Here is a 24,871-nt window from a genome sequence, read left to right on the forward strand (position 1 = left end):
CAAGGCACTATGGCCAGATGTGCAGAATGCAGGTCCACGAAGTTCAACAACTTACGTTTTCGTCCTGTATGGTTCTTGTATAACAAAAGTACTACATACCTTCGAGTCTTCGATTTTTCTTCACAACAGGCTGCTCTTAGAGTCCTTAGAAGCAGACCAGAGTCTGTTAGCCAAGGTGCTCTGCTTGACTCCTTTGCAGACTTGAAAGCTTGAAACAAGAAAGTTATCAATGAGATGCACGCAATGACAGCTCGTGCAAGCTTTCAAATCTGTTTTGAAAGAGAACGAATGACGCTGGCTTCCAAGCGGCTGGACAGAGGCCTGCCTAGATCTCGAGGCGGTTGCCTAATCAAGGCAGCTCTCCATTTGGAGGAAGTTGCCCCAGAAAAGTGCCATGTCGAAAGCAGAAGAACGCATATCGGACACTAATATTGAAATTTGTTGGTATTCGGCATCTGCTGGAAGATTATTTCACGTATCATATCTATGCTGTTGCGTTTGAGGGCGTTGACGTTGTACTTGACATCGACCCGTTTCTTTTGAAGAATTGTTGCAGCACTGAGACGTTACACAATATAAGTAGCTGCCTTGGTGCGATTGAATGGAGGATCTATGGATGACACTTGGTTGCAGCAAGTGCCGCTATTCAAAGCGTGGCTGCAAAAGATGCAAAGACCCAGAGTTTCAGGCACGTCAGCAGGCCAGGGCAAAGAAAGCACAGGCCGATGCTTGTACACAAAAGAGCTCAACCAGAACACGAGGGAAGGACATCGTAAGACCTGACACAGAGGGTCCACCAGCTCCAAAGCGCAGGAGGAATATCACTCAGACAGGAGAGCAGACCACTGCAGACAAAAAGACAAGGCTCAATGCGGTAATGGAGCCTTCTGCAGACACCAGGGAAGCAGGCAGCGTGGAGCAGCTGTTGGAGGCTCCTGCAAAGAAAAGGATTGGCTCTGGACTGGAGCTCGGCCTCGCAGCAGGCCTGCTGTCCCTGCCTGGCACCGATGCAATGGAGCAGCACTCCCTGGAGCACAGAGCGCTCGACCAGCGCGGCCAGAGGCCTCCAGCTACCCCAGACGCCAGTCTGCCAAGAAGCACAGCGGCTGCCAGTTGTTCCGATGTCAGCTGCAGCAGCACCCAGGTTACTGGAGCAGCCATGCATCAGTCGTTGCGAGGGGAGGATTTGGCTGAAGTCGTGGGCAACGAGGAGGGCCCAGGTGAGCAGAAGAGGAGGCAGCGCGACTTCATGGAACTGCTGCACAGCAAGATTCAGCAGAGGCATGACCAGCGGCAGCAACAGGGCGGCACCAAAGATGGCCCCTCCCTGGCCGCTGCCCTGGCATCAGGCGCACGCCGAAAGAAGGTGGGCACTGATGCATCACGGCATACCGAGGGTGGCCTTACATGGTTGCTAATTAGCTCAAAAGGTGCTGTATCATTCTTTGACCTGTGAAGCGTGTCTGTGTTCTCACGAGTGCACAGGTGCCTGGTATGAGTGTATGGTGCCTTGATGCAGGCAAAGGATGTGAGCGAGTTTCAAGGGGACCCTCGGGTATCTCTGTGGGAGCCACCACAATCTCCCTTTGGCCTCATAGAGGAGCAGCTGTTTGGCAACCCCTGGAAGCTGCTGGTGGCCTGCATACTGCTCAACAAGACCTCAGTCGTGCAGGCACGCATGCTCCGTTGATTCCTTGTGCAATTAGAATAGATCTCGTGGGTGCATCATGATTTTTCTCTGTACAATGCTATGGCTGGTGGAATTTGCATCCTTAAATGAGAGGAGAGGAGAGGTACAGGGAGATCTGAACCCATTGTATGAGATTGTCAGAGGTTGCTGATCCATGCAGGTGCGAAAGGTGATCTGGAAGTTGTTTGAGCTGATGCCGACGCCAGAGGACGCCATGCATGCGGATGTCGAGGCTGTGCGAGAGCTTATTGAGCCTCTGGGGCTGGCGCCCAAAAGAGCTCCAATGCTCATCCGCTTTTCCAAAGAGTATGTGGAGAAGCAGGTGTGACCCTTCTTATATGAACCAGGCAGCAATGCTGTCCTATGTCTGGAGAGCTGCAACCAATCCAAAACGCAGTGCATCAGTTGTCTTTCCTTTTTTATGCTCAACCCGTCAGGCAGGATGCCTTTTGCAGAAGCTCCCAGTTCAGTCAAACACCAGGTGAAGAACGACGCTTGGCGATCGACGGTCTTGTGACACATCAGGTTAATGGACTGAAACTAGTGGGTTCTTGTGGGAAAAATAGTCATCAAATTCTTTGGGCTGTGCAGTGGACCAACCCTGTGGAGCTGCACGGTGTGGGCCAGTATGCAGCAGATGCGTACAACATATTCTGCAGAGGCGACTGGCGCTCAGTATCGCCCAAAGACAAGGACCTGCTGCGCTATCACCAGTGGCTCACGGAAACTGGCGGCGAGGGAACCGGTCTGTCGAGGGATGCAGTGCCTGTCAGTAGCGGGACAGGCAATACTGGCAGTCCGGTAGATGATGGCCACTCGTAGTTTGCAATTTTACCTAGCTATTCAAGAATTGTAACTGCCTTCCTTTTATACGAGGGTATCTGTGCCAAAAGAATGTTATGTGGACTCCTCGGAGGCATGCTCACTGAGGCACAGCACTGTCACATCAATGCATTATCACAGCCATTCTTTCCATAAAATTCTTTATTGAAAATATCTTACGTCTTTCTCCCAGCTCCAAGCACTCTCCGTGGCATCTTGAAAGAGAGAGAACGAGAGTAACCTAACATCGTGCCTTGATCAGAGCTGGAGCTGTCACAGATCCATTCAGAAGCCAAGGGTTGTGAAAGCTATCGACTCAGCATCGCCTGTGGCTTCCGATCTAGGTTCCCGTGACAACTTCCTCTGATAGAAGCAGACGATATCTGTAGAGATATAAGCTCGAGCTCAGTGACTTACAAGGGCGGGAGAGCGACTTCGAATTTTTCAGGTTTAGATCATTCATCACAGCACGCGATTGCAAAAAGTTTATGGGGACACACTGATGCTCTGTCACACAGTATTACAACACGTGAAAGCCGGAATCATGCCAAACTGGTGTTGACGGAGGATGTCAGGTCCAGCATCTTCGGACAGTTCGGAAGTGCCGGTGCCTTCGCCATGCCAGGTTAGTGAACAGCCCGGTCGTCTCGCATACATCTTGGCAGAAATGACAGTATATGATCATCCTGTTACTTATTTTGTGGTCTGACAAGGTCGATTGCAGCTCTTATTGGCATATCTGTAGTCTGGCCAAAGTTGGTTGCATCTCTTGGAGGAAACCAACTCAATCCACTGGTCTTCCTCCACCGCAGGCAGCCGCTTCAGACACGAGCTCCACGACGGATGCGTCCGAGAAGACGATCTTCTGTCGTGTGTGCCTCGAAGATGGCTCAGAGAACCTAGTTGCACCCTGCTCTTGCAGTGGGACACTAAAATGGGCGCATGCTGCCTGCATCCAGAGATGGATAGATGAAAAGGTATCTTCACCAGATGGAGTACCACTTCGTGGTCTTTGACACTGGTTGGTATATACTCATGCATAAGAGCCAGCTAGCTTCCCGATACTGACCCCCAATGCAACTTTGGTGCAGGGTGACAAATGCTGCGAGATATGCAGACAGTCCTACAGCGGAGACTACAGCAGTCCCTCAAATCCTCCTGTTGCGGGCCCGCAAGTGCCGTTAGTGGCACCCTTTCGAGGAATCATGCTGCCATCACCATACCAGACTCTACCGGAGGCCAGAACAGCTGCTAGGGAGGTATGGCCAAGCTAGCAAATCCCTGCACATGCAGGCAGACATCATGCCAAATGTGAAGATCACTTTTCCCAAACCATTCACAGTCGAGGCAACCTCAAAAGCACAGGGAGTCCCACTGGACGACGTACATCTGCGCAAGATGCACTTCGCATTGTGGGCTGTCATGACTATCATGGCTGATTAGATGAAACGGCATGAAGCTGTAGCAGTAGGACATGTCTAAGGTTGTAATTACCTGTCCCTGAATGTGTAGCAGTAGAGTTTCACAGGCACTGGTCGTGCCTGATCATCAAGGTGTAGGACTCAGAAGGGGGTCTTAAGCGCTGCATCAGCTAATATTTTTGGAGCTAAAAGGGGGTCTAAAGCGCTACATGCGCCTGATCAGGAAGCGGCCGGGGGTGAGGAAGGCGCGCAGACGAGCGCGGCCTGGTGCCTCAGCGCGGTGCTGCTCTTCATGAGCTTGGTGCTGCTGAGGCAGGCCTTCGAGCGCCCTCTGGGCGCCAAGGACAGCGCTCCAGGGCCCAGTAGCACTCCTGTCGGCGCCATGCAGCCACACAGCCTCGGCACCAGCCTTGTGTACTCCACCCTGCCTGCAGATTCCCTCACTTCGACGCTCGTCCACCAGGACGCCCCTTCACAGGTGCGCGCCATCCTGACCACTCCCGTCAGTGGGATTTCTTCCACCGCTGCTGGTATGTTCAGTAATAACTATCAAAGTTGCTATCAGAAAGGGCAGGTGTGCAGCCTGGCATGTTTGTCAATGCGTGCCGTTTCACAATCAGGACATAGATGTGAGGTCTCTTCCTTGAAGGGTATCCATGTGCCCGCAGACAAAAGCTGTTGCGCCGACAGCAGACACGTTTGTCAGCGCCTGTCTCTTCATATATCCGCGATAAATCGTATCTATTGGGTGCACTTATTTGCGAAGCTTGTTCAGGGCGAGGGGGGCCCTGCGCTGATGTGGATAGCGCTGAAGGTGCTGATGATAGTACTGCCATTCTGCATCCTCCTGCGCATCGTGGTGATTGCGCGAGAAGTGCGCATGCGGCACAGCCGAGGCGCCGCTGCAGAGCAGAGCAGGGGTGCCGTCCTGTGGGTGCGTCTGCATCAGCGCTTCTTTCTGCATTGTATGCTGGCATTAGAAAAAGTGTCAGGGAAAAGGTGCAATGTCTCTAAGATTGTCTGATACTTTGGCTGATGATCTGACATTGTCTCGTGCAAGACTGTCCCGCAGAGCACAACTGGTGTAGCTCTGGGCTCCATGCACGCTCTGCGGCTGCAGTACTGCTGCTGTGTGCAAAAAATTTTGCAGTTTTTGAAGACAGGTTTTGATTGTGCTTGCAGAATATGGAGGCGGGGTTGCAAGATGTGCGGCAAGAACCGGTGCAAAGTCAGAGCGCAGTGCAACATCAGAGCGAAGTGCAGCATCCTAGCGAAGTGCAGCACCAGCAAAGACATGCAGCCCATTTTTTGCCGTTCTCTGTAGCGGTTTGTTGATTGTGCACATTCGTGTACACGAGCACAGTTCCTTTGGCCATGTTGTACGATGAGCATAGAACTGTTGAGAAGATATTGTACGATACGCCCTGTACTTCCTTTTATGTGCTGCTCAGCTCAGCTCAGCTTTTGCTCAATGAGGATACCCCTGAGAATGTGTGGCTGTGAGAACTAAGTGAAGTGACTCGTGCAGCAAGAAGGGTTTTTAATGTGAGACCAGTGTCATTGATTTTTGATAGCTGTGAAGCTGTTCATGAAGGATTTTGCCAACGCTCTGTTCAACAACTCAGAAAATGGCGCGCAATGTGGCAAATCATGATGTAACCGTCAAGACGATGCAGCAGTTGAGCTCTTGGACACTGTTAATGCCAATAACGATTTTGAAAATGGTGCACACTGTGGCAGCTGCTGGCAGCTGCTCACAGAAAGACACACCAGCAGCACAGACGGCTACTCAGTCTGTGCTCTGCAAGTGGATGGCTGTGAGGGACAGCTTGGTCAACTCAGCAGGCCTGCCACCCAACCTGAGCATGTGCAAGATGCCGGCAACCGCTGCCTGCAAGCCATCATCCGGCTGCTTGATCAGCAGGGAAAGATATGCGCGGCATGCTCGGAAAGATTTCCTTGCCAGTTCTGCCATCAAAGCTGGGTGCACAGCCACCATAGCGTCCTGCAGCTCCCTGCCTGAGCTGCATGCCTCTGCCGCACTTCCACTCCAATCATTGCTGAAATCACCAGAGAGAATGCACTCTGCAAGTGCAAGAGCCTCCTGCCCGGCTGCTTCACTGTCTGTGCTGCTCCTGTCTGCTGCCGGCCTCTGCATTTTAGTCTCTGCAGATGTCTCCCCAAGCCTCGGCCTCTTTGGGTCATGCTGCGCCTCATCCTGGTCTTCGTAGCTGCCTGGCAGCTGCTCTCCAGCTTCCGCACCCTCATGCACCTCTGAAGTCTTAAAGGGTGTCCTGTCGCGCTTGCGAAGCGCACTGACCGCTGCAGGGTGCTGACATGACTCAAAGAGGCATTTCTCCCCATCCAGCTGCAGTGGCAAACGGCTGGTGTGTGCAGCGCTGGATGCAACAAGGGATGAAGCCGCACAGAGAGCATGGAAGTCTTTGATCATACGGCCTGTCACTGCGCCCCACTCTGCTGACAGGGCTGTCAGACAGAGCAGCTCCGCAGCAAGGGCTGCTCCCTGCTGCCCACGCTGCACCAGTCTGTCAATGACTGCTCCAAGAGGAATTTCTCTGCCATGTAGCTGTTCAGACCGCAAATCTGCCCGGGACGTGCCAAGGAGCGCCCTTGCAAGCGCAAGGCACTGCTCGGCTGGGCCTGAGAAATAGGACAGTGCTTGCAGACTGGCTGCGGCTGTGTACACGCTGAGGTCAGCTTGGCTGTCCAGGATGTGTCCAGCAAAGTGCGCCAGGGAAGAGAAGCGGTGCAGGCTGAGATATCTGACGAGGCTGCTCGGATGAGCATCCAGCTTTGGTGCCGGCAGCACCAGCATGCCATTGTGCAAAGAACGTGCCTGCATGCAAACAATGCATTCCTATAGCAAAGTACAAGCGTGAGAAGAGGGAAGAAAAGGGCATGACACGGCACGCTGCATGTTTTGTTAAGTGCCGTCGCAAGGTTTCCCTCACCTTTCGTAAGTACTGCCTTGTGGATGCTTTCAAGAAGGCCAGGTCGAGCTGCGGTGCTGCCTGGGAGGCTTTGTGACCCAGAAGGCACTTCTGCAGGACGTCAAGGGGTTCGCTGTGGTGGAGTTCGCTGCTTTTCCTGGATGGCCTCTGGCAGGCGTCTAGGAGGTTGGCCAGCTTCCTTACAGATCTTCTGCAGTGCACCAGCAGGGCTCCGACGAGGAGCTCTCGTGCATGCTTCAGGCTTGCCAGGTCAAATTCGGACAAAATAGGGGGCAAAATGAGACCGGACACCTGCACATTGAAGCTCAACTTCGACACTGGTCCCTACAAGGCGAAAGTATATATGCAAGATGCAGTCCACAGGAGGCTTTGAGAGCAAGCTCTCGTAGTAATATGACGTCTAGTTCCAGCCTCGTTTACTATTTGTATGTCCGCATATCTGCCTACCTGCTGCTGGCCCACCAAGGCTTCCACAAGCTGTCCCCATCGAAGACAAACGCAGATCTGTTTTGTCGACCAGTGGATTTCAGGCCGATGTGCAAGCTCAAGAATATTTAGATACACTTTGATAGCATGAAGAAGACTCTGATCCATCCCGGGGTCTTCCATCATGTCGTAGATGCTCTCTCGATGCCTTTCAGCAAATGAAGTAAAACAACGTTACAATCACCAAAGGATGCTTAATATATTAACACAGATCACATACCAATCTTTGATGCAAAGTTCCGGATATTGAAAATCTCACCACATAGAGAAACAGACTTTGGACCTGCAAGCGCGATGACGTCAGCTGAGCTGGCAAGCAAAGAAGAGAGGGAAACAGTTGTTATTGAATTCGGCAATACATCTGCCTTGTCATGATTTTGCGATCTCAGTCATCCGTCGCTTGTCAGCACCAGGTGAACGCAAAGCGCACTCGGACCAGGAGTTCTGCAGCGGTCCCTTTGAAAGACATGGCATCAACACAGTCTGCAGCAGCAGAGCAAAGAGTGGTCATATCATTCTGCCCAGAAAGAGGTGATACTAGACTATATATGAGTATTATGCGTTTTATTTTAAATGTAGGGAACAGCAAGGCCCATAAGTGTCCCTCATTGCACAACGCCATCCTCATGTTCTGGCTTCAGAGGGCCGCTGCACATTGAAATAATAGATGGGGGCTGATTCGCAGGATCCGACGCGATAGAAAAAGCATCAGCCCCTCCAGGCTGGAACAGTCGGCCTTTGCAACTCGCGCACCCTCAGACAGGTATCTCCCCAACAAATTGACTTACACTGACGCATCGTTGGGACATATTCTTTCAAATGAACGGGTCAGATAGTTTGGTCACCAGAATTGATACGTTTGCTTATGTTCAGGGCATCCCACAGAGTACATGCTGCTCAACGGTCACCTACAGGAGGTGAACTGGTTTAAGGAACGCTACAGGGCCTGGTTTGTGGGTGACTATGTAATTGGTGATGGAGGACTGTACCTGTGCACACCCGTTGACCCCCTAATAATGGCTCTGCCTCTGTTGGAAGCGAGCCGAAAAGAGGTGACACCCATCTCCTGCCACCCATCCGATTGTGGCAATGATCGCAGATTGTGGTCAGCTGGGGCCCTTAACTGTGCATGCATTGACATGGGGTGATCGCAGATTGACGGCAACGAAGGGGTCTTCACAGAGAGAGACGAGTTGCTTCAGACGGAGGCCTGCTCAGGAAACGCACAGCTAGCGGAGCTGATGCAGGGCAGCTTTGCATGCCTGTGCGACGTGAAGGAATCTGGGGGCAATGTCTACTACAGACTCAACAATGCAAAGGTGCCACCTCTTGCTGCTTGCCTGCAATAGAGATTGCCAGCTGATCCTTCATTTGAGTAATGCAACCCAACAGTGCTGCTCCCACAGGCCCTTCATGTTGATTGCTGTACCCAATTGGGACGGACCAGCAGGGAACTCCAAAGTAATGTACTGTCAGAGTGTCCTGGGGCTAGGGATACCAAGGGAAGGACAGCCTTTGGATTCAACAATTGCTGGGATGCAAATTGATTCAGGGCTCTGAGATGGATCGCCTGTTCAGGTGCTGGCTTGGCTGCGCTGCAAATTGAGGCGGCTGCGAGGGGCGCTACTGGACAGCAGCGCCAATTTTGCTGCGATGGATGACACATTGCTGACGTCGTATGCAGTCGGACTGCTTGGGGAGTACCTCTCTGAAGCCTGGCTACAGCGCCTCTGCAACGCCTGTGGCATCTCTTTGGCAGGTGAACGCCTGATCACATCCTTGAGCTGAGACATGGGATGTACCGGACCTTGAGATTACAGGTTGACTGATAGATGATATAAATGACGTGGCATTTGATTCAGAAGGCAGGGGTGCAAAGACAGGCCTGCCCCGGGCAGCACAGTGGGTTATAGGGATGGTGCCAGAGACAGCAACAGAGTGGCTGTCTTGCGTACGATAGGGGACTTAAATTGGAAGTATGTATGCAGCGCCAGATGGCGAGGAGCCTTTGAAGCCACTGAAGGAGGTGAATGGAGGTGCTGAGGAGGATCATGCCAGGAAGAAGCCTCGAGTACGTCCCTTTCTTTGGATCTGACTGCCACTTAATCCTTTTGATCTGTGGGTGATCTCCTTGTTGTGTTGCCCTATTGGCTAGCTGTGAACACAAACGTGTATTGGCATGCATGTGGCAATGTGCTGATCTCACCATGTGGCTTTCACTGCAGTTTGATCCAAAGGAGGTGGCCAAAAAGAGGCTTGCCGAGGCAAAAGCAGAGGCCAAGGCAGATCAGATACGCCGGGAGACCCAAGGCATGAAGAGCATTTCCTCAATGTTTGGAAAGTTTCAGTGTAAGAAGAAGCCATAGATACATTGAGGAACTTTTTGCAATTTATGCTGCCTCAGACCAGCCTGAGTCGAGCGCTGCAGCGCTGCACAGGGGCCCGGGAATCTTTGTTGGCCAGCATCTTAAGTTAGTTGCATGCATGCATTATAAAATTTACATGATCTTGAAGCACAGGGACTATGAGGTACTTACGATTTAATACGAGCATTGGGGAAAAAGCCTTCAATCTTGGCTGCAGTCAAGGTTTTGAGGACATCTGTTCGATGGCGTTCCTGCAGAGAATTGGACTTGAAATCTTTCGCATGCTATTGTGGGACTATTTCAGGCTCGAATATATCCACTACTTTTGATTCAAATAGAGCATGTGTACATGTAATCGGTGATACAAAAGAAGATCAGTTGGAGAGGGATAACCAAAAACCATCAGACACAGCAGCCACGGATCACTAGGACATCATGGCGGATATCGCCCCAAATCAGACCATATACGTGAACAACCTTCCAGAAAAAATAAAGAAAGAGGGTGCGTTGGCGCATTGCACAATATTACCCTCGCAAAACATATGTTGGGCCAGGTTGCCAAGATCTGCAGAGTCCTTCTTATGCAAGCAACATGTCAGATGGTGCTTGTCTCTTTGTGTTATTGCAAAGGCCTTGGTGTTCACGCGCTGACTGAAGTTTGCTGTCTTGTCTGTCTTCAGATTTGAAGAAGAGCATCTACGCAATCTTCTCACAGTTTGGAAAGATCCTGGACGTTGTTGCTTTGAAAACGTACAGACTAAGAGGGCAGGCATGGGTGGTGTTCGCGGATCAGAAATCTGCAGACGATGCGATCCGGTCCATGCAGGGCTTTCCCTTCTTTGAAAAGCCCATAGTAAGTTCTTTGCACGCATTCTACTTTTGGAGTCCTTCTCCTTTCTGCGGAGTACACGATCATGTATGTGATTGAACACTTCTGTGGTGACGTTGCTTGATGGGCTGTGTTGACGAAGAAATGGCATGTTTCGTTGCAGAGGCTATCCTATGCAAAGGGCGAGTCGGATGCTGTTGCAAAGCTGCACAACAGATTTGAGGAGAAGGACAAGAAGGAGCGACAGAAGCACAACAAGCTTGAGCGGGGTGGGTTCTGCCATCTACTCAGCTGTATTGTAAGATCCGGTTCAGCACCCCCTTGTATAGCTGGTTGTGAACCGCATATGCTGCTCTGCAGATCGGCTCATGGAGAGGAGTAAAGGGAAGGCACAGGGAGCACAGGCTGCAGCAGCAGCCCCTATGGTGCGCATCCATCATTCTTGTGCTCTTGCTGGGAACACTTCACTGTCCTCAATGCTTCTTGGTATTGCAAGAGAGTGCTGTTACATGCACCTGCCGCACCCATTCCATTTGAGCTCCAGGGCACCAGGCCACATGCAAATCTTTGAGTCATCACACTGCCTGCTCATGTGGACAGCACTCTTTAGTCAACAGGTGATTTGGTAATTTCATCATGTGTTCTCAGGCTGCGCCCATCGCGCCGGGCAACGCGCCGCCGCACAAGATCCTGTTCGTGCAGAACCTGCCGGAGGAGACGACCTCGGCGATGCTCGCGTTGCTCTTCCAGCAGTACGCCGGCTACATAGAGACGCGCATGGTCGAGGCGCGGCCGGGAATCGCCTTTGTTGAGTTTGAGGACGAGGACAAGGCGACTGTGGCCATGGCCGGCTTGCAGGGCTTCAAGATCACCGCCACCAACGCATTCACCATTTCCTACGCAAACCGATGAGGCCAGTTTCGCCTTGGGAGGCATTGGATGTCTTGGGTGAATCAACCTGGGCAGATGCTGAGGGGGTACAGACACCATGGATCTGCTAAGCTCCAGAGGCAGTGCCTGGAAGCTGTACGCATGACGGGGCCTGTGTCATGGCTTGACCTGTGAGACCCATGCAATGGTGCCGGGGAAAGGCTTGCATAAGCTAGGCAGACTGGGCTGGGTGCGTAGTGCAGCGTGCAGGGCCGCAGTGCGCACTGTGTCTGCAGGAAAGACAGACACTGGCCACGTGCAGTAATGGAGTCGTATCTGGTGTTCTGCGAGATGTTGTCGAGGGTCTTGAGATTATGCAGCTTTCTGGTGAGCAGATGCCAACCAGCGGCATGATGCTGGCAGATACATTTGGAGGACTGCCAGCAGTGTTGAGTACGGCTCAGCATTCTTGTCAGAATGAAATTGTCCACTGATGATTTGGAGCGACGTGAACATCCAATGGAAGAGATCTTACCTTCTCCCTGACGAGATTATCGACATCTCATGATCATTCTGCTCTTCACTGCACACCTGGATGCACCATATGGTCACGATGGACTCGGAGAGAGATTTGGAGAGGATGCCGTTGACTTGTTATCACAACGTTCACTCCTTGCATACATCCCAAGAACATTTCTTGTCACATCCATGATCAGCCAGGAGCTCTTCATGAAGGACTTTTTTAAGCCCGACATGGAAAAGGGTGCGTATCCGAATATACTGCAGGCGTGGCCGACACGTTGAACTTGATTTTGACGCACACCAATCAACTTTCCCACGCTCTCCTCTAGTACTAATCTCTAGTCTTGATGAGGAGTCTAGTCGTTGATGCTGCCAAAAGTCGCCGATAAAGAAGAGGAGGCAGTGATCTTAACTTCAGGGATTCACTGTCCAGTGCCGGATTGCACCGATTGTATTCTCCTGATCGCGCATGCAAACTATTATTGAAGTATTTTTTACCAGAAATCTAATAATACCTAGTACAGTAACTGCAGCATCTAGTGTCCCAAAAACGTACCTGATCTAACTTGCATTCATCAGATCACGTGAAGCAGCGACTATTAAACTGATCAATACTGGAGTGCGCGATCACTCTTGAGTGTAAACATCACAATGTCAGCAGCAGCCATCTCTTCACGGCCCCCAGAGTCTTGGGAGGAGGACGACAACCAAGAGTGAGCATCCATTTCGTGCTGCTTTGATCAAGCATATGGCTTCAATTGTATCCAACGAGCTTTGAGATGACAAGTCCGATATGAACTGATACAGGGCTGACGAGGCTGCAGAGTTGGAAGCTTACCAGCGCCAGTATGAGGACTATTTCTCATGGGAAGCCTTGCAGGAGGACGAATTTGGTCGATTGCGCCCTCTGGTGTGTGCTTTCACCTCACCCATTTGACTGTGCAGACACTATTCGAATCTTAGGCAAGACCTCTTTGCAGCTTGTCTAATGAGATCAACTTCCACTCTCAACCCATGATGCAGGACTTCAGGGAAGAGCAGCGTGCAAAGCGCCGGCGCCTGTTGAGCGCTGCAGCTACAGCATGCATACGACGTGGCATGATCCGCTACCTCCAGGTACATTTATGCCTGACTACACACTGCGCGAGAGGCCAAATATCTCCCGGGTACCTGTACATGACATCTTGAGGTATGCAGTTCAGGAACGTGACGAAAATTTATGGTGTCATCATGTTATGTTTCTTGATGCTTTGCAGATCATTGTGGACCTCTCCAGGGCGGCCTCAATCGGGGATATGCGGCCCAACAGGCTGGCAGTCATGTCAGGCGTGCTGCAGGGTTTCATCCGCAAGTTTTTCGACGAGAACCCGCTGTCGCACCTGGGCATCATTGTCATGCGTGACGGCATCGCTCAGCGGCTCACTGACATGGCCGGCTCACCAGTGAGTCAGCCGTATGCTTCCATTGTCCTAAGTCTCTGTGATTTGGCATTTACCACAGTCTACAAATGACATGTGCAGTCAACAAAGCTGCAGCTCTCTGCCAGGAACAGTCGTCATCGAAGGCAACAGTTGTCAATTATGCAGTAATTGACACTGCAGGAGGCGCACATTTCAAAGCTGCAAGGGAACCTGGATGCCAGCGGCGATGCCTCCCTGCAGAATGCAATGGATATGGCAGCAGAGTCTCTCAAGTCCATACCGCCATATGGGCACCGAGAGGCATGCCCACAAATTCTCCTCAAGCCTGCCCACCTCCTGTCACTGGGAAATCCTTGCATCTTTTGCCATGCTGATCTGCCCTGATGCACGCTGTCTGGTGCTCCCATGAATACATGGCTCAAGGGTACTCCAACAAGTAGCAGACATGAAATAGACTTGAAAATTTGAGAATATTGATGTGTGCTGCAGGTTCTGGTGCTATTTGCAGCGCTGTCCACGTGCGACCCTGGGAATGTTCTGGATGCAGTCAAGGCAGCCAAGCAGAACAGCATCCGCGTGTCCATTGTGGGAGTTGCGGCGGAGGTGCACATCTGCAAAGTCTTCACTAAGGTGGGCCACCTCTTCTTTCTGCTCACACGCCTTTTGCTGAAAGCACTTGTACGCTACACGGTAAGCTGAAGTGAGCATCGCTTGGATTGCTGAATGGGTCATGAGTTCTTGATGACATGGACTATAGTGAACTTACAATGCGGCAGCCAATAGAGGAGCATAGAGGCATGCTGTTCAATGAGTGATTGCGGCAGCATGCAGGAAACAGGGGGCACGTACGGTGTGGCGCTGAACGAGAAGCACTTTGAGGACTTGGTCTTTGAGCATGCTCCGCCTCCACCTTCCCTCGCCACCGATGCAGCCGCTTCCCTGGTGCACCCACTCCCTCACTACTTTTCACGCATAAATCTTCCAGTTCTGTATGCCATCCTTATGTCTATGCGCCATGCAGTGCGCGATTGCCCCTTCTTGCTGGTGGTTCCACGTCAAGAGCGTGTCTGGTGATGTCAGGTGCGGATGGGCTTTGCGCACCGCAACCAAGACGGCGTGGAGGGCACGGCGTTCATCGGCAAGGATTGCAAGCTCTCTAGCGGCGGCTTCACCTGCCCCAGGTGGGGACCTGTGATGCTTCATTCCCCGCTGATCACTGTGCTTTCCATTTTGCTGTGAGGTCTAGCCTTCTTGTGGGTCGCAATGCATGTTTTCACTCTATTCTGAGCCCCACCGGTAAAGCACGCACGCAAAGCATGCTCCAGAATTGCTGGAAATCGGCAGTTTTAGAGCCATCCCTTGAGGTGAAGTCTGGGTGGAGTCCGATGCGTGGGATGATGGGTGTGCCAGGTGCAAGGCTAGGGTGGTGGACCTGCCCTGCAGCTGCCACATCTGCGGCCTGACCCTCATATCTTCGCCCCACCTGGCCAGATCATACCACCATCTCTTCCCAGTCAAAGCCTTCACCGAGGTTCCCCAGGCAGAGCTGGATGATCTCCAGGTAACCGACTCTCACACGTACATGACCACAGACCTGAGGGATACTGAACATAATTGTGTACGGTATGTATATGTTGTATAGGTTGTATATAGCATCCCTTGGGCATCACTGTTTGTTGAGAAGCAGCTGGTCTGTGCGTACAGCTGAGGGTCATTCACCTAGATTATCATAGGTTCTGTCAAGCCGTCGCATGGTGGGTTCAGGGCGGCGGAGGGCAAAGGAAGGGGGATAGTGGCGCTGTGTCCTGCTATGCCTGTTTGGCAGATCTGGAGCCCAGTTCCTTGGATGATGACGCACCTGGAGAGGTGGGCGTGGTTGTGCGCTGCCCAGATTGCTGCCAGCTGTTCTGCTTTGACTGTGATGCTTTCATTCACGAGACCCTGCACAACTGCCCGGGGTGCCTCTGCTTGGTGGACGATGATGTTGCAGAGGATGGTACTCTCGATGAGCATCCAGCAGCCATGGAAGAAGGGACTGTGGAAGAAAGCATGTAAAGACAGCTCCTAACATACCTAAGACCAATATTGGGCTGTTCGATTATTTTAGGCCGAAGCAAAGAAGGCAGGATATAAGCTACCGGCTCAGAACGGCTGGCATAAATATGATTGGGAACAGTGCCATGTTCTTTAAAGACATATTGGGAAAGATCTCTTATACCCAGGCAGCATCCTCAAGTAAAGCACGGTTACGCTAAATCACTTTACCGAAAGACCTCCGTCGATGCCATTGTTTCTCTGTGAATGTGCAAATTGCTCAGTCCTAGGTGCCTGCAGACTGGCACACGCCTAATATCGTCGCAAAACATAGCAGGCGTTGCAGCTCTAGCAGCACACAATAATCCAGGAGTCTCTAGTACAAGCATTCCTGATAATTCTTTTCACCCATCGTGGCGCCGATGTGCCGTGAGGGCCATACGAATGTCGTCCATCTGCGGTGCATTTGTCGGCGAAAGAACAGCACCGGCCAGCGAGTACCACAGCAACGACTTTGATTGGGAGGACCTGCGAGCTGAAGTAGAGGCTCTTGCAGCCAACAAGCAGCAATTAACAGGAGGTGACACCTGCGATGGTGAGGCATCGGCCCCTGATGTATTTCTATGTGGATTGCACGACATTTGAACATCCTCTGGAAAGTGATTTGGCTGCACATCCTTTTGTCAAAGCTAGATACTGGAGGTCCCTGTTGTGACACAGGCCCCGCTGCAGAGCCTTGGGCGCAGGATCCCAGGAGCTGGGAGAATTTCCACGCCAGAGACAACGCCACTGCGCGCTTTTACAAGGAGCGCAGGTGCAGCCTCTCCCACACCTTGGCCCGTTGCATGCATGCCCGCCCTGCAGGAATTGGCTCGCCTCAAATATGAGCTGTAAAGTGGCTACACATAGGCTCTCTCCTGCATGCACGAGCGCCCTGCACACCTGCAATGCTGCAACATTAGTTCCCACAGTAGCGGCGCTATTCTACCCAGCTTCACGAGGACCCACCCAGGCCCAAAGCACAGCAATCTTGGAATTCTAATTAGTTGTGCACTAGGAGTGCAGCCAGCTGTGGGCATGAATTGTACATGTGCAGTATTATTTTTTGCCAACTCACGCACAAGAACAAGGCGAGAAAGCACTGCCACCCCAGGTATCTGCTGCTGCACGTTGCAGCTCTTCCGAGTGTTTCGATGCCATGCTGAGCACTGACTCTGCAAGTCAGATACCGGCATTGGATCAGCCCCATGTCGGCTTAAACCAGATGTTATGTGCGCCTGTACGGCCTCAGAGATGCTGACATTTGGTGCCTATCCGCGGACTACTCAAACTTCCAGACCTTCAACACATCAGTTGTTTCTGGTACATGCGCAAGATAATCAGATCTTGGATTCAGGAGCGGGTCCTGGCTGAAAGCACAGCAACTTGCTGGCCAATTACGGCAGTCTGGGTACAATTGGCTTCCTTGCTAACTGTGACTGACTGTCTCATATGACCTCGCCTGCTCCACTCTGCTCTGCAGGGATGACAAAACGATTGTGTGATTCTGATGCAGCACTGATGACTGACTGGTTGCGCAGGTACCTGCTGCTGGAGTTTCCGGCGCTGGCCGATGCAGCGCGGCCGCAGCACGTGGCGGAGATCGGCTGCGGCTGCGGCTCCTCGCTGCTGCCGGTGCTCAAGGCCAACCCGGCCGCGCGCGTGACGGCCACCGACATCAGCCCGACGGCCGTGCGGCTGTTCACCGACGCGGCCGCGCGCGCAGGGATCGCCCCAGAACGCTACACCGCGTTTCCATGCGATGCCGCCGACCCGGATGCCGGGCCCCGCCAGCTGTCAGGTGCTGCCACATTTTTTTTTCAATTTCTGCTTTCGTTGGAGAATATCTGCTGGAACAAGGAACAGCGCGCCACTTGAATCTGGTGTAGCATACAAGTTTGGCATTTCGCTTGCATGATAGTAATGCATGCATTGTTGGGGACAAGCTGCCACGTACTATCGGAATGCCAGAGGGGATCTTGATATGGCAAGGTGTGCACAGGCCTGTAGTACCGGAGATCCAGAGAAATGGTTATCTGGTGCAGGTCTGGATGCGGACTGCGTGTTGCTGATATTCACACTGGCGGCCCTAGCTCCTGAGGAACAGCATATTATGCTCAGCAATGCCTTCAAGGTGAGCTGCACCGACCACCTACTTCTTCACAGCAACTTCCCGGGGAATACCTGCTGTTTCCGCTCTCATTGATCTTTGTTTATATAGGCAGCAGTCAATGATTGTGGTCCTCTGGTGCAGGCACTGAAACCAGGGGGTCTGCTTCTCATCAGAGACCATGGAGTGTATGACATCACACACCTCAGGTGCTTCACAGTCATTTCCTGAAACTACCCATTTGCTGGAGAGCTTTCTTGGTGCTTTGGCAGCTTGTATGTGTCATTCTGCAACAGCAGCACCGGCAGAAATTGGCAGTTTCTTCATGCTACAGGATGACTGCTGACAGGCAAGTGGGCGAGAAATTGTACAGGAGGGGAGATGGGACGCTGTGCTATTTCTTCTCAGTCGAAGATCTCAGCAGCAAGGCAGAGGCAGCAGGTTTTGAGGCAGTGGAATGCAAGTATGCATGCACGCGCCTCCTGAACAGGAAGACCCGGTTTGAGATGAGGCGAGTCTTTGTGCATGGAGTCTTCAGGAAACCGTTGATTGAAGTGCTGCTTTGAATTCTGTTGTGTGAGGAACCAAGTTCTGGGAAGCTGAGCCACTGGCTTTGGATGCTATTGGGTAGTTGCCATTTATCGTGGAAATGGTTTGGGCAAAGACAGCCAGGAGGCAGGCTTAGGAGCAGCCTCCCTCTGAAGAGAGCGGCATTATCTAGACCTGCGCAATTGTTACATTGATGGATATTGTCTTTGTTGTCGAGGACTCCTAGTCGGACTGTGTTTTGGCAGCGCTTTCTAGTCTCTAAAACTATTTACATTACTTATTCTAGGGGTGATTAAGCTAAGAGAGAATGCAGACGTCAAGACAGATAGAACTACTAGTTCAATTACCCCTACTTATTCTACTTGTCGCGTGATTGCAAGATTTTATGGGCAAATCCGATGACACCACTAGTAATTCAACAATCTCAATGTTCTAATTGCCATATAACATACAACAATCTATATTAATCTACACATTTTTATCGATCCATCTAGCCCTCCAGCACAGCTTCAGCAACACAGCTGTCAGCTTCTAAGGTACACGCATCCATGTGAGCAATCAATGAGAGCAGACTACAGGCTTGCATATCAAGGGAGTCCTTTAAATTTGAATGAATGAATGAATTAAGTAGCTAGTTGACTGGCACGGCAAGCATAATATTGTCACATTGACAGATGACTGAGAAATTTTGCCCCCAAATCAGCCTGAAGATGCTGGGAATCAGAGCGACAGGGCCTAGGGCGATTGGGTAATGGGAAGGAGCATTCAAAAGCAATGTGCCGTCCTTCACCTGCCGCCTTCTTTATTCGGCTGGCCACCAGTCAGGAAGACATAACCGGACTGGTAGGGGATTGCCAAGGGATAATTGGGTATCTTGTCTGTGTATGCAGGCAGCCCGGACAGTCCTGTCGGCGGCACACCTCCAAGTGGGTTTAGCCTCTGAATGTATGCAACCTCCTTCAGTACACCTGCACATAAACCTTCTCTCGGTGTCGTTTAGAGGGTGCTACAGACTCTGCTTTGTCGTTGCCCAAGGGCCCAGCTGCACAGAATCCGGCATGCAGCCATGACGAAGACCAGGATTCAATTCCAGCTCATCAAGCAACTGTCAGGAACTGAGCATTGTGGGCCTCAAAGTATCGGGCTCTGGTCTGATCGATGCTGCTTCAGCTTAGCATGGTGACAAGATGGTGACAAGAGAGGCCCTTGTATAAAAAGCAGATTGAAGCCCACACAGCCACAGGTATCTTGCTGCTACAATATAATAGATGTACTACATATTATCTAAAGGTGCGTTAGAGATGCATGTCACATCGAGCACACACACACACATGCGGAGCAACGCTAATGAATTTACAAAAAGCAGATGTCACACCTGTCCCATTGGAGGCAGCAATCAGCAGAGCATCCACGGAGCCGAAGCCCCCATCGTTTGCCTGCTTTTGCACTGTCGCCCGAGCTTTTATGGCACCCACCACAGTACCCTGGACTGCTCCGGTGGCCGAGTCAAATATGACCCAGTTTGGCTTGCCCGCAGCGTTGAAGAAGTGCTGCCCTGTCTTTATCGTGCCATCGTAGAGGTCTGCCACAGCTCCTTGGAGACGATAGGTGCCATTCAACACTACGAGAGCACACTGTGTCAGTGCTAGGGTTCTGTGCGCTGCATGTATTCAGATGCTCGTGAACGAGTCCCTTGGAAGAGGTGCTTACGTGCTGTGTAATTCTGTGTGCCCACTCCACGGAGCAAGTACAGGGGTTTTGTGCCGGAAGGAGCAGACACAGGGCTGGGAGCCTTGTCTGGAGCGTCCTGCAGTGCCCTTCGACCACCTGAAAAGCAGTCGGGTCTGACGGTCACTGTGCCATAGGTTCAATACTCTCTTCCAGTGTCCTCAAATTCTCTGTTGACAATAACAATGTCGGCCGAAAGCATAATACGCAGAATTCAAAGTACCAAATTCCGGCCGGGGATCACGGACAATCTTGATGACCGTTTAAAGACACGCCTTCTGTTGAGATCCAAGGACACCCATTATATTATACCAGAGATTTTACTAAATGGTCCCTATCGAGGTGTGAAACACTCCTCATTCAATCCTTCCTCGAGCCGATGCCGATCACTAGAACTTGCATGGTTCCCGAGACCGGTGCAACCTCACTTCGTTCCGTGCAATTTTGTATCCAATGAGATCCTGACGTCACTGTTGCTCTGCCAACACAATTTATGCTCGACGAGAGGAAAGTGAGTGAGATCACCTTCCAGAGCTGCTGTGCGCGCGCACACTAGCAGGAGTACACAGCTCAAAGTCGCTGGAAGCCCCACCATTGTCATCAACATGATTTGTTGATGTCAACAGAAAAAAAAAGATTGATCCCCGGTCTCTTTGATTGGGGTATTGCCTCTTTTTTTTGCGACGAAGGAAACGACTTTTCTGTTTTCAGTCCAGTCCCGCCAACCCTAGCAATAGAAAATCTCCCCCGGGCCTGGAACCCTACTGTATCAAAGTGCATCCATCCCGATGGCCAGCCACTGCACAGTAGTGCACGCCCCAAGATATGTGCACCCCTGAAGTGGCCTCCAGAGGCATTCAGCTCTTTTCAGAAGCTTGGCACAGAACGCATGCCTGTTTGTCTGGATAAAATAGGAGGCTCACTGGGATGATCTGCGATCAAATCTTTAGATATAAGCGCTGAATAGCATATCGTATTCAATGCCAATGATGTCAAGATGACTGATCGCACAAGTCTTTGTTGGTTGGTGAATATTGCACAGATCAGCTAAGTCACAGGCAACGGCAGAGAGCCCACCGGATCCCAGGTGATTCCATGTTCTCTTCTCATATTCTTAGAATGAGAAATGAGTCTCCGTGAAGGTCCGAGAGTCTGCGTGAACGTCCGAGAGGTGTCCGATAGTTGTTGTAGCCATCTGCTCTCCTTTTAGATTGAAGGCTGCGAAACAGATGTGCTCTTCTGCAGTCTACAATTTCCTCACATCATCGTGTTATTTCTACTTTTTACATGTTTGGCTTGGCAATCAATGTACATGTGGCCATACCTAGGACAGGAAGTGTTACATAGGTTTCGGAGAGAGTGTTGACGATCCTTTGCGATAGAGCAGTGCACGAGATTTCCCGAGCTACGACCAGAGTTCCCCGTCTTCTCGTTGGGTCCTTTTGGGACGATCCCAAATGGCCGATATTCCAGCTTCGTCTTCAGTCGCACAAGCTTTTGCGACCCAAACAGATGTAGCCACAGGCACGCACAGTTTGCCCGTACCAGATTACACGGGGGCCTACGCCCCATCCCCATCGTCCAGCCTATTCCCAGCGCTAGCGTCCTTGGGACCTCCAGTCGCCCCGATATCCAGTAGATTTGACATGTCCAGACATATTCCAGTATCCCAGACCTCGGCTCGAGTCCCAGTAGCTTCACGTTCTACAGCCTCCCGTCCAGTAGCTCCTCGTCCAGACCACTCAGGCCTTGACAGCATCTTGAAGAGCCTGGCCCCAGATAAGTTTTCTGGTCATGATGAAGAGCAAGACATAGAAGATTGGATCACCCAGATGGAAATATTTCTCAGGATCTCCCAGATACCAGAGCATCTCCAGGTAGATGTTGCTGCAGCCTGCTTGACAGGACCAGCTTCCAGAGCATGGTCATCAATTGAGAAGCTACGCAGACAGCACAATCAAGAGATCCAGCTTGCTTTCCTCTTTGACACATTGAGGAGGAGTTATGGCGAGATTTTCCCAGAGCAGAAGTTTCGGCAGAAGCTTAAGACACTGCGCCAGACAGATACAGTAGAAGAGTATGCCAGAGCCTTCATGACCATACTTGGGCAGTTGAAAGTTCCCATGTCTGAGCTAGACCAGATAGACCAGTTCATGCAGGGGTTGAAAGAACCCCTGAGGATGCAGTGCTTGTGGGATCCAGCCAGCCAGGGTCCATTTACCGACCTCCAGAGATTAGTAGCATATGCTACAGCACATGATGTTTCTCATCGTGTCCAGCCTGAGCTCAGACTCGAGTCTGCATATCTTGATGCAGAATCCAGCCAGTACCCGGCCCATGATTCACTCGCAGAAACAAACATGACCAGTCCAGGCCTCAAGAGACGAAGGGAAAATGACTCCAGTCTTGTTGAGCCCCAGAGATCCCGCCGGTTCCATGCAGCATTCACGCCTAACTATAGGGGCACTCCCGAAGCTGAATACCTCATGGAGCATCGATTGTGCTTCCATTGTATCCAGCCGGGTCATTCAGTGAGGGATTGCCCAGTGAAGCACGATGAGAGGAAGCCTGCAACTAAGTTCCAGCTTTCTGCCAGTGGGGAGCCAGTCCTGTCCCAACCCAGCACGTCCTGACAGTAGATGCAGCCTCTCGAGTCATTTCAGCAGAAGTAAATTTGCCTTGGCCAGTTTGCCAAGACACAGCACGTTGGCCATTCTGCCAAAATCCAGTTGCCTTGGCCAGTTTGCCAAGACACAGAAGCACGTTGGCCAGTCTGCCAAAATCCAGTTGCCTTGGCCAGTTTGCCAAGACACAGAAGCACGTTGGCCAGTCTGCCAAAATCCAGAGTTGCCTTGGCCAGTTTGCCAAGACACAGCACGTTGGCCAGTCTGCCAAAATCCAGAGTTGCCTTGGCCAGTTTGCCAAGACACAGCACGTTGGCCAGTCTGCCAAAATCCAGAGTTGCCTTGGCCAGTTTGCCAAGACACACAGAAGCACGTTGGCCAGGTTGCCAAGATCCAGATCACAGACATCTCTCATATAAGCGTGTCTCCAGTTTAGTCAGCCAGAACCACAGCCAGCAGATTCAGTTGCACAAAGTGCCTGAATACCAGTTCCAGCCCCTTCAGGTACAATGTGACCTGAATGTGGGATTCCCTTCTGAGCACCAAGTGACTGAAGGAAGTGTGGATCCCTAAGTGGAACACAATTATGGCCATCCAGACAGTTCCAGTCCCGGGTACCAGGCACATTATTCTCAAAAGAGGATATGTGAGGCATGTTATCTCAATGCAGATGCACGTCCCAGGCAATCTCATAAAATGAGTTGCAACCAGACCAGTTCCAGTCACATTATTCTCAAAAGAGAATACGTGGGTAGGCATGTTATCCAATGCTGATGCATGTCCCAGGCAATCTCAAAAATGAGTTGCGACCAGTACCAGCCAGGAGTGGGCATGTTATCCAATGTGGATGCTTGTCCCAGGACAGTTACATACCACTTCTCCATATGAGGGGGAGGGATGTAACAGACCAGATCCAGATTACAGATATCTCCTGATCAGGGATGTCTCTAGTCCAGTCCAGTGTGGTCCAGTCCAGTCCAGCTGGCTTATATCCAGTCCAGTCAACCAGAACCAGCCAGCAGCCTAATTAGGCTGCTGGGTCGATGCAGCTGTCACGAGGTACAGTCAGCAAGGGATTCTAGTCCAGTCCAGTGTGGTCCAGTCCAGTCCAGCTGGCTTATATCCAGTCCAGTCAACCAGAACCAGCCAGCAGCCTAATTAGGCTGCTGGGTCGATGCAGCTGTCACGAGGTACAGTCAGCAAGGGATAACCTTGGACAACCTTGGACAGAGATTACGAGAATCAGAGCATATAAGCCAGGAACCAGCCAGCCAGAGACCACAACCACCCAGAGCAGTCTTGTTTAGAGCTAGAGATTGTTACAGGAAGGCCCGGGGGGACCCCAGGATCACAGCTAATGAAACCAAGCCCAAACCGCTGGAAAGCAGGGCGCGCAAACACAGGGTGCAGCTGTGCGCACAGCAGACGAGCTCGAGCAACAGTAATGGCTGACTAGAGCAAGATCGGTAGCATCAAGTGCACATGCACTGACCAACAGGTGCTTGCCAGGTCAGTCCACAAAGTTATCTCACAAGTCTACCGAACAAAGTGGTGATGTGACAATCAGCTTGAGGCTGCCGCAATGTAATATGCGACATAAGATGCCTCAGGCTTTTGCGTACAGCATATTTAATTGACTTGCAGTCCCTCCCAACCCTTCGGTACAGGACTTACAGCAGACTTGGAGCCAGTCATTGCGCCAGTCATCATGGGGCAACAGCAAGGACCTCACATGCTGGGCTGGCCAGGGCGCTCAATTGCTGATAGATGTCCTTCTTCTCCTCAACAAGCCGAGCCATCATCTCCTTATAGCTGTTGATGAGACTCTGGGAATCTTCATCTTTGATGGCCCTGTCTATCTTCTCTTGCTGCGTCTCAATCTTCTGCTCCAATTGCCCCACCTTCTCCCGGAGCCACTCATGTTGCTGCGCCATGGAATTAAGGCCAACTTGCCTGCCCTCCTTCACAGCAGTAAACAATCCTTCATCTGCATCTCCTCAACTCCTCTGCACAGGCTGCTGTGAAAGAACTGAGTGTGTTACTTATTCAAGTACAAACAGTAGTGTCACAGAAGTGAATTCTGTTTGACTTGAAGGAGGGCAGGCAACTTGGCCTTAAGTCCATGGCGCAGCAACAGGAGTGGCTCCGGGAGAAGGTGGGGCAATTGGAGCCGAAGATTGAGACGTAGCAAGAGAAGATAGACAGGGCCATCAAAGATGAGGATTCCCGGAGTCTCATCAACAGATATAAGGAGATGATGGCTCGGCTTGTTGAGGAGAAGAAGGACATCTATCAGCAATTGAGCGCCCTTGCCAGCCCAGCACGTGAGGTCCTTGCTGTTGCCCCATAATGAATGGCGCAATGACTGGCTTCCAAGTCTGCTATAAG

The 24,871-nt window shown here is 51.5% G+C and overlaps 7 protein-coding genes across 7 annotated transcripts; 5 read left to right on the forward strand and 2 right to left on the reverse strand.

The window, feature by feature from the left end:
* Positions 1-877: 877 nt before the first annotated feature.
* COCSUDRAFT_61961 (DNA glycosylase) lies at positions 878-5,408 on the forward strand (the record flags this gene model as incomplete). The annotated part of the gene is made up of 7 exons (XM_005649018.1): positions 878-1,366; positions 1,520-1,666; positions 1,851-2,012; positions 2,282-2,458; positions 4,157-4,411; positions 4,709-4,867; positions 5,385-5,408. 7 exons carry the CDS (start codon positions 878-880, stop codon positions 5,406-5,408), a joined length of 1,413 nt encoding a protein of 470 aa, XP_005649075.1.
* A 314-nt stretch (positions 5,409-5,722) lies between these two features.
* COCSUDRAFT_61962 (hypothetical protein) lies at positions 5,723-6,769 on the reverse strand (the record flags this gene model as incomplete). The annotated part of the gene is made up of 1 exon (XM_005649019.1): positions 5,723-6,769. One exon carries the CDS (start codon positions 6,767-6,769, stop codon positions 5,723-5,725), a length of 1,047 nt encoding a protein of 348 aa, XP_005649076.1.
* Positions 6,770-8,281: 1,512 nt separating this feature from the next.
* Positions 8,282-9,757, forward strand: COCSUDRAFT_83651 (hypothetical protein; the record flags this gene model as incomplete). Its single annotated transcript, XM_005649446.1, has 5 exons — positions 8,282-8,443; positions 8,546-8,710; positions 8,970-9,150; positions 9,380-9,462; positions 9,617-9,757. The coding sequence occupies 5 exons, from the start codon at positions 8,282-8,284 to the stop codon at positions 9,755-9,757; spliced, it is 732 nt and encodes a 243-aa protein (XP_005649503.1).
* A 435-nt stretch (positions 9,758-10,192) lies between these two features.
* COCSUDRAFT_14037 (U1 small nuclear ribonucleo protein A) lies at positions 10,193-11,498 on the forward strand (the record flags this gene model as incomplete). Its single annotated transcript, XM_005649020.1, has 5 exons — positions 10,193-10,259; positions 10,438-10,610; positions 10,750-10,855; positions 10,966-11,030; positions 11,235-11,498. The coding sequence occupies 5 exons, from the start codon at positions 10,193-10,195 to the stop codon at positions 11,496-11,498; spliced, it is 675 nt and encodes a 224-aa protein (XP_005649077.1).
* A 1,309-nt stretch (positions 11,499-12,807) lies between these two features.
* On the forward strand, positions 12,808-15,454 carry COCSUDRAFT_14278 (transcription factor TFIIH, 44 kDa subunit; the record flags this gene model as incomplete). The annotated part of the gene is made up of 10 exons (XM_005649021.1): positions 12,808-12,888; positions 13,002-13,094; positions 13,235-13,420; positions 13,580-13,737; position 13,823; positions 13,889-14,029; positions 14,231-14,341; positions 14,480-14,580; positions 14,810-14,930; positions 15,185-15,454. Coding segments are annotated over 10 exons (1,263 nt in total), but the record flags the coding sequence as incomplete, so codon positions are not given.
* Positions 15,455-15,877: 423 nt separating this feature from the next.
* COCSUDRAFT_65402 (S-adenosyl-L-methionine-dependent methyltransferase) lies at positions 15,878-18,213 on the forward strand (the record flags this gene model as incomplete). The annotated part of the gene is made up of 6 exons (XM_005649022.1): positions 15,878-16,028; positions 16,154-16,247; positions 17,014-17,273; positions 17,518-17,606; positions 17,727-17,791; positions 17,917-18,213. The coding sequence occupies 6 exons, from the start codon at positions 15,878-15,880 to the stop codon at positions 18,146-18,148; spliced, it is 891 nt and encodes a 296-aa protein (XP_005649079.1). The 3' UTR covers positions 18,149-18,213.
* A 704-nt stretch (positions 18,214-18,917) lies between these two features.
* On the reverse strand, positions 18,918-24,417 carry COCSUDRAFT_61966 (hypothetical protein; the record flags this gene model as incomplete). The annotated part of the gene is made up of 3 exons (XM_005649023.1): positions 18,918-19,036; positions 19,507-19,752; positions 24,216-24,417. 3 exons carry the CDS (start codon positions 24,415-24,417, stop codon positions 18,918-18,920), a joined length of 567 nt encoding a protein of 188 aa, XP_005649080.1.
* Between the last annotated feature and the right edge of the window lie 454 nt (positions 24,418-24,871).

This window comes from Coccomyxa subellipsoidea, assembly GCF_000258705.1.
Source record: "Coccomyxa subellipsoidea C-169, whole genome shotgun sequence".
Classification (NCBI taxonomy): Eukaryota; Viridiplantae; Chlorophyta; class Trebouxiophyceae; family Coccomyxaceae; genus Coccomyxa; species Coccomyxa subellipsoidea.